Source organism: Dendrobium catenatum, unplaced genomic scaffold (assembly GCF_001605985.2).
Source record: "Dendrobium catenatum unplaced genomic scaffold, ASM160598v2 fragScaff_scaffold_1417, whole genome shotgun sequence".
Classification (NCBI taxonomy): Eukaryota; Viridiplantae; Streptophyta; class Magnoliopsida; order Asparagales; family Orchidaceae; genus Dendrobium; species Dendrobium catenatum.
The window spans coordinates 698,899-707,601 of NW_021319879.1; the positions used below are offsets into that span (position 1 = coordinate 698,899).

Sequence of the window (8,703 nt, forward strand, 5' to 3'; positions counted from 1 at the left end):
CCCCCCCTTTACCGCTCCCCAACCTCACGGCTAATACTCCAGCCGTGAGCTTCAGCCCCTCTCCTTCAGCCCTTCACGGGAAATTGAATTCAGCAGCCATTCCACCGGCTGCTCCCTGCTTTGCCCAAGCCTGTGAAATTCAATTCCAGGCGTTTTACTTAATTGCCTAATTAAAATCCATATTAAGGCAATTAATCACTAGCATTTGATGATAATTTGAAATTCAAAAGGGCTGGATACGTTGGCATATGAAAGGAAATTTTTTCCTTTTATGAAAGACTGAATTTCCTACAGGTTTTAAATAAAATCTGTTATTTAAACCTGTGGGGCCCACTCCTTTAATCCCCTCTCAACTCTTTCTTCTCCCTCTTGGCCGGCCCATGCATGGAGCCATATCTCTCTCCTAATCACCCTATTAACTCCACACAATTAATCCCAAATTCCCCCAATTAACCGCCCATTCTCCCTCCTTGATTTAATTTGATTTTCAGATTAAATCCACCCTATTAAACCTTCCATAACTGAAATTCCTGCAAAAATTTCCTGCAGCCTTTCTTTTCTTCCCTCCTTGGCCGAACTCTCTACCCACCCATTCTTGGCCTTTTCTCCTCCAATGCCCGAGCCGCCATTCTCCGGCAACCTATCCAAGAACGACGATCCAAGGTCCATTCTTCCTCGGAGCGACCTCGATTCTAAGGTGGAGACTCTTCTTCCGCTAAAGCCTAGATTAGTTGAGCGTATGGGCTCCAAAGGTGAAAATTCTCAGTATTAAATTGTGGATTCTTGTGGCCATCGTAGTTTTACAATTATTCTTTGTGTTTCTTGAATTGTTTGGTTGATTGATCTTGCTCTACTTTGCCCAAGCAAGTTAAAATTTAAGAGTTCTAAGGATCACTCTTTTATGACAATGATAATTTTATGTTGGGTTATTATGTTACAATTGCTCTCTTTAATTTCTTAAAGTAACTCCTCCACCACATGTTTGTTTCACATCACTGGATTTCTCAAATCTGCAGGACTTTATTGAACCATCAAATCCTTCTAAAATCCTATATAACATTATTGCTGCCTTGAATAAGAAAAACTATGAGTCGTCGTTTCCACAAATTGGTACATGAAAAAATCTGCTCAGCATGGTGACCCTTTTTGGTTTGTAGTAGTTTTAGTTGGCGTTGCCTGGAATGTTTGCTCAACTGGCACATTAGGCATGGTTAGAAAACTGTGCGTAAAATACCTTTGCTAACTTTTCTCTTTTCAAGTCTTTGGTGTGTATCACAAACTACATTTCCACTTGAGTTAAGTCCTCAAAAGAATAAGTCTCAATTTTTTCACAAGCATCCGTCTGTGCATGAGTCCATATGTCATGAAAACAATGAAACATTATTTCCTATATAATTGTAATGGTGGAAAATTATGCCAATGACTTCGATTTGCTATCAGAATTTGCATGAAGTAATTTCATTCAAAAAAACAAAAAAAAAGTACAAAGCAGAAATATAGTGTCGACTGGAGCAATAATTTTTGCTTGGTTACTTCTGTAGATTTGGTTTCTGTTGATTTCTTGTTTCCGTTTTTTCGTTGGGCCATGCTTTTGCCTTTGCAATCCGTCATGAAAGATGACTTTAATTTTACATTTGAAGAGATATGTTTTGAAACAAATTGTGAAGGAAGTTTTCTCCTTTTAGGTGAATAAAATTCCACGTGAGCTCCTATTTGGACTTCATTTTTAAATGGCTAGTTGTTTCTATTCTCTAGAAAGTCCAGTACTACATTATATTTGTACAATGTGTACATCTGGTTCTGGAATATTTTACTTTTTGTTCTTCCTTAACCTTGGCCAGTTCACATCTCAACTGATTGAATGTTCCGAACAGTTTAGCTTGTTTTTCCTTGTTTTCAGACCAAGCAGTGTGAGGGGATGATAGGATAGGCCAAGATGATGATTCATGGTTGAAATTTTCTTCTTGGGACTATGGCCTAGTATCTTTAATAATTTTATGCCTTTGTTGTTTCACCTACTTCCACAAGAGTTTTAAGAATGTTTGTAATTTTATTTCAACTGATGTATCACAAGTTATCAGCGCCCTATGGTAGGTAATTTTGCACTGTTTCTCCAGGTGATGGAGGACTTTGTCCCCGTAGTTCAGAGAGTAAAATGCATGGTTTCCTCTCTTGGAGGTCCGAAGGGAGAAATATGCTATGCAAGAGAACAGGAAGCAGTTTGGTTTAAGGGAAGGCATTTCATGCCATCCGTATGGGCTAACACCCCGGGAGAAGAACAAATCAAGCAACTTAAACCTGCTGTTGATTCAAGGAGGAGAAAGGTTGGAGAAGAATGGTATACCACTACCAAGGTTGAAGATGCATTACTCAGGTTAAGTCGCCTGGTTTGGAGGCATTACTCCTTTCAAATTGTTGATATTCCCTTTTTTAACCTTTTTGACTTATAACAGTGCAAACTTCTGCTAGTTGAATGTATTTTTGCTTGCACTGTGATTAACAATTAATGTTATGTTCATCCCCGGATGTAGGTATCATCATGCTTGTGCTAAGGCAAAGGTTGATGTTTTGGAGCTTCTAAAAGAACTTTCTGCGGAAATGCAAGATAAAATAAATATTCTTGTTTTCTCCTCCATGATGCTTATAATAGCAAAGGCGCTTTTGGCCCATGTTAGGTATGGTTCCCTTATAATTAAGATGTCTACTTGAGCTTTTAAGTTTTTAAAAGCAGTACTTGATTTCCATGAATTTATCTGTCTTTCCTTTCTACAATGTAAGGTTGGCCGCAGAGTGGAGGATTCATTAGGAAATCACAAGAAATGGCAGAAAAGTATATGAAAACAATGAATTTTAAGTTGTAGATGCTTAATTCTTTTAATCCATTGCCTATTCAGATTAGTTATTGTTTGACTATGTCTTCTTTATACAGTTAACATAGTCAAATCAGATTTGTCTAATTACCCTTTACTGATACTGTAGCCTTACAGAATGTAAAGTTACAAATATTGAGCATTGGATTTCGGTTTAAGGGTGTTTTCATCAACATTATCATTTATTGACAGTGTTTTTTATATTTAGTGGATTATTTTTACTTTGTTGCCCTTCAAGTAATTGCATTCATTCTTTTGTTATAAATAAGCAGCCCTATTACCGTGTAAGATGCATAAGATTTTTATTCTTTAACATGCTATTAGAAAGGGCTTAATCGTAACCCTAGATGCCCCTTCCCCTTTCTCATTGTCGATTCAACTCCTGCATCGTTCACCACAGCCACATTGTTTATCCCAATCTTGATTCCCCTGCACACCCGCAAGCTCACACTGTCACTCATCCCTCTTTGCTGTTCTCCATCTTCATTCAAGCCTATACACATGCTAACTCGATTCTGAAGTTGTGCTCACTTGCTCAATCCGTCACAACTGACCTCTATGTTTGCTTTTGTTGTCCCATACATTGAACTCGCTGTCACTTACCCACTTTCTAGTGTACAGTCCTTCCTACATCGCCTTGTCTCAATGAGTTGTGTTAGCTACTTAGCTCTTCGATTCTCTAACGTACTCTCAATAATGCTAGTGTCTCAATAACATCTCAATGACTCTAAACCTCTTTCATGCATACAATAATTTAGTAGCACTCCTTTATGGTCAAGGACCTTTTTCTTTATAGTCTGTTCTCACATTAAAATGCCATATATTCTTCCTAATCACGATGTCACTGTCATGTTTTCAAAATGAAAAGCATTTGACTATGCCATTCTTTTTTTTTCTTACTATATAGTCTTGAATCTTCTATTACATTTGTTTTCATATTTCAAGGCATTTCCAAGAATATAAGAAACTTTTTTTGTTCCACCTTAGAAAGTAATATCTTTCTTGTCTACATCCTTTATTTTGAATTTTTTTAAATTAATTTTTTTTCCCATGAAAGAATACTAAAATACTCTGGGTAAGACTCTCTGTATCAAGTTTGCTTTGCTAGATTGAAATCAGGCTAAGGTCTTAGATTAAGGAGAGAGTTGCTTCCGATATACAGTTTGGTAAATGGGATGAGCTTCTACTGTACAAAACATTTACCAATTTATTAGTTTGAAATAAATAGAATAAAGTGTTTCTTTCTACAATTTTTTTTATGCATCGTTCCTTCACTTTATATGCACAATCTTTGATCATGAGATATTCTAGAATCCCTAATATTACAAATATTTTCTTGAAAGTTCTTGTCACTGAAAGGGTTGTAGATGAACCGTGTCAAACTGATTACTTCCTTGCTCATGTTTGTTTGTTTATTTTCGTATTGAGTTCTTGCCTTAATCAATTTTTAATTGAACTTAATTAATTATATGTTTGATCTAATAATTTATTGAAGAATTTCTTAATTAATTATTGTGGGCCCCGAAAATTCAGCCATGGCCTCTGCCCGCTTGTTTTTCTTTGGGGGAGTTTTAACGCATTAAGTTCCGGGATAAATTTTGGGAAGGCAAATGGGTTTGTAGATAAGACACTACCCAGAGATTTCGCCCTCATTTTGTGAGGACTTTATGATCTGAGTTCTGGTTCCCTATAGGCGTAAGTCCCTATAGTTAATTACCCCTCCCAATCATGAGATAGAACTTTCGATTAAGGCTAGTAGTCAATCAGATACGTAGAGATACGTGTTATCTGGCGTATAGTAGCAGCATGGGCTTGAGAACTGGAAGTTTGAAGGGTTGGAAGATTTGATATTTAAAATAGAAATTTCACCATCTTGCACTTAAAGCGGATGGTGGGGGAATGGATGATGGACCCGATCAAGATCTCATGGTTCCGTCGTCCCAGGCCATCGTGATCCCTGGTCTACTAAGTCAGAGGAGGTAGTTGACCCAACCTGATAGAAGGATCCTTGTCGGCAATCATGGGTTGCTTCGTCCAAGGGGACCTTGTAGACCTGGGGTGAATGTTTGTCTAAGGGGACAAATTTGAATCCACCTTTAGCTAATAGAGGGCTTTATGCCCTATCAATCATATCCTATTTATTCATATCTCAAGGATTTGATGCCGGCTCTAGCCATAATCGGTATTTTGTGTTGTCATTTGGTGGCAAAACCACTCGGTTCAGAGGGCCCCGGATCATAACCGTTTATCCTGCGGTGCCATTTGGCAGCAAAACCGCCGGTTAGAGGACACATACCACGTCCTTACTGGCAGGAGATTGTTTGAGAATGGATCATGGTGATATTTTCAACTAGGCATTAACTTTATATGAGTTAGAAGTGAATTTTAATTTGTCCACCTTAGCAAACTATTGCGGAGGGTGGATAGATTTTGCTTTAAGTGATTGATAGTTGAATTTTGATTTTAAATATATTGGGATTTGATGATTATTGGGATTTTGGATTTTCGAGCATTTGAATGGCATTTTGAAAGTATTTATAAACCCCTCCGGTTGAGATTTGCATTTAACACGGCCATCATCAGGGTAAATATGGGATCATTCATTGACTAAACTTTGTCGACCATATCAACTTGCCGATAGGAAATCGGGTTTCGTAGGTTTTATGCCTTTATTAGTGAATTTTATTGATTATAGGCCTTGAAGGCCTAATATGAATGTATTAAAACAAATATACTGGTCCCCTCAACCGTATATTTGCTTGATGGTTTGAACCCTCTCAACTCCTATTGATCAGCATAGAATGACCGGGTTCGAACTTGAATTCAATTATTGACCCGCGCAGCATCCCTAGACGTCACGTGTATACCCATAACACGCTCACCGGGGCCCATGCGGGTTGTGATTGTATTTACCCGTTTAGTGTATCTATTTGCATACATATTACAGTGCATGTGCAGGGGTATTTCTGGGACATTCGACGGGTCTTTAATGATGGCTCGTCGTTATCTGCAGATGAAATGTTGTATGCATGATAATCTTTTTACAGCCACTTGTGAGCAAACGGTAGTATCTTCGGTCTTCTATGATCCTTTTATCGATATTCTCAGATGAATGCGATATGAATTACTACATCTTCTCGCATGACTGCTATGAAGAATAGCATAAACTCTGACTTTGTTACTTTTTGGAGATGAATATATCCACTTGTTCTTTGAAGTTGGTAATAGAACACCATTGCACTTGTTGTACATCAAACATGTATCGTAGAAGACTGAGGCATTCATCTGTATTTTGACAAGTGTTGATTGTAGGATCCTTCCATACCCACTTCCCCTTTGCTACATAGCTTTTGGATGCTTTCATTTGTTACCATTTCCTCTATGTTTTGCTTATGATCTTTCATATTCATAGTTGCTATTTTCCAATAGACTATATCAGGCATGGTTGCTTATAGATAGAATACTGTGCATTTATTTGCAAATTAGCCATCATTGGTTGAAAGGAAGTTATCTCTTTCATATTCTTCCTTCTTTTCTTATAGACATGCTACATCATCAGGTATGGTAGCTAACAAATCACCATGTTCATTACATTGCTTGCGGGTTTGAATGTATTTCTTGATGTATTGATGTTGAACACAAAGTACTGTCATATTCATTAGGAGTATTTTCAATGACTCAACACATTCATCATGCATTATTTATGGCCACTTATGTATGACCTGCTGCATTTATTATAAATTCTCTGGCATTGTGAGTGGGCCACTGTATTGCAAGTTTCTTGATTCATACTTATAGGTGAATCACATTTGTTGGATATTTCCTTATGTTTGTGTAAGCAACACGCATACACTTGACAAGCTAATTGGCATTAGTAGAGTTCTCAGTGTCTTCTCCACAATCTTCTCAAATTCTTTGTAGACAAGCTACACTCATTGCATGTTGTGCATTCTTGCTTACAAGATGAACTGCAGCCTCCCATGTGTAATATTGATGCTTGCGCTTTAATTAACAATGATAATCTCTTAACATCTGTTGAAAGTTTTTATGTTGTTGCTTGCAAATCATGTTAGTGCATTCATCTAGTCTCCCTGATTACTTTTATCGAAGCCTCCGTGAAGGTATTCATAGGATGTTTGTCATCCTCATTTGATTCTTCTCATATATAACTATTGAATGCAATGCATCATCATATTCGTTGTGCATCAGTTCTTTCTGCTTGTAGGAGACTCGTGTATTCATTTCAAACTCATTGAATGCATCAATCTCATGTTTGTCATATATTGCTTTCATTTGTCAGTGTGTTCTTCTTTGGACATTGAACTATTATTGATGACATAAGTACTATCGCATTTCTTCATATTCATTAACCTTGCAATTCTGTGGAAAAAAAAAAACCTTGCAATTCTGTTGCTTGAGTCATGTTAGCATTACAAATCTTTCAGCCTCCTTAGGAATAGATCGTAATTTGCATGCTGACTTACATTGACTGTGGAAGGGCCATACTTCAATATGAGAATAGCAGCTTGTAATATTAAGAATGTTGCAGAGGATGTGCTTGGAGTATCAAAAGGAAAAGCTTCTAATAATAAAAATAGTTTGTGCTGGAATCAAAATGTGCAAGAAAAGATAAAAAAATAAGAAACTCTGATAAAAATTGGTTTAGATGTAAAAATTTTGAAAATTGGGAAATATATAAAGTTGTCGGTAAGGTGTCTAAGAAAATAATCTGCGATGCAAAGAATTTAGCTTTTAATAATTTATATAATAGTAAGGATTTAGTTAGGAGCAGTAAGGATTTACTAAATAGGGCAACAAATATACGTATAAGTTACCCAAATAAAAAGATAGAAGTATTAAGGATTTAGTTCAAGTGAAGTGTATTAAGGATGAAGATCAAAAAGTGCTTTTTTTATAAGAAGATATTCAACAAAGGTGGACGACATATTTTGCAAAGCTTTTCAATGATGATTGTGAAAATATAATTGACTTTAGTGACCTTAGCACTCTAAATGAAAATAGATAATTTTATTTTTATCGGCGAAGTTGTAAAATTGAAGTTAGAGAGGCTTTAAAGAAAATGAAGTGGGGAAAAACTATTGAACCTTATAATATTCCAATAGAGATGTGGAAATGCTTAGCAGATAAAGGAATTTCTTGGCTTACTAAATTTTTTAATATTATTTTGAAGACTAAAAAGATGCCAAATGTATGGAGAATGAGTGTATTGATTCCTATGTTTAAGAATAAAGTTAATACACAAGATAGTGCTAATTATAGAGGAATTAAGTTGATGTGTCATACTTTAAAACTTTGGGAGAGAGTTATGGAGCATAGTTTACGACGTGATAATAATGTTTCTCAAAATCAATTTGAATTCATGTCAGGTAGGTCTACTATGGAAGCCATACATTTATTGAGTGGTTTGATGAAGTATAGGGAGAATAAGGAAGATATTCATATGATATTTTATTGATTTAGCGAAAGCATATGGTAAAGTTCCAAAAGAAGTGTTATGGAGAGTTCTAAAAAAGAAAGGGGTTAATAATGCTTATATTCAAGTCTTTGGGGATATGTATGTTTGACTTGTTATTTGTGTTCAAAGGCAAGGTGGTTTGACCAAGTATTTTTCAATTTCAGTTGAATTACATCAAGGATCAGCCTTAAGCCCGCATCTTTTTGCTTTAGTCATGAATGTTCTTACTAGAGATTTGCAAGAGAATGTTCCCTGGTGTATGTTTTTTACTGATGATATTCTTCTTGTTGATAAGACTAAAGAGGGAGTTAAAGGTAAATTTGAATTATGGAGGTCAACCTTAGAGTCTAAAGGTTT

The 8,703-nt window shown here is 36.2% G+C and overlaps 1 protein-coding gene across 3 annotated transcripts in view; it reads left to right on the forward strand.

Moving 5' to 3' along the window:
- LOC110111593 (DNA mismatch repair protein MSH1, mitochondrial) overlaps positions 1 to 8,703 on the forward strand; it is a 145,440-nt gene that overhangs the window by 119,155 nt on the left and 17,582 nt on the right. For all 3 annotated transcript variants that reach the window (XM_020843524.2, XM_020843528.2, XM_020843530.2), the window contains 2 exons: positions 2,118 to 2,374; positions 2,532 to 2,675. In XM_020843524.2, coding sequence (XP_020699183.1) covers positions 2,118 to 2,374; positions 2,532 to 2,675 — 401 coding nt within the window. The remainder of the gene's footprint in view (positions 1 to 2,117; positions 2,375 to 2,531; positions 2,676 to 8,703) is intronic.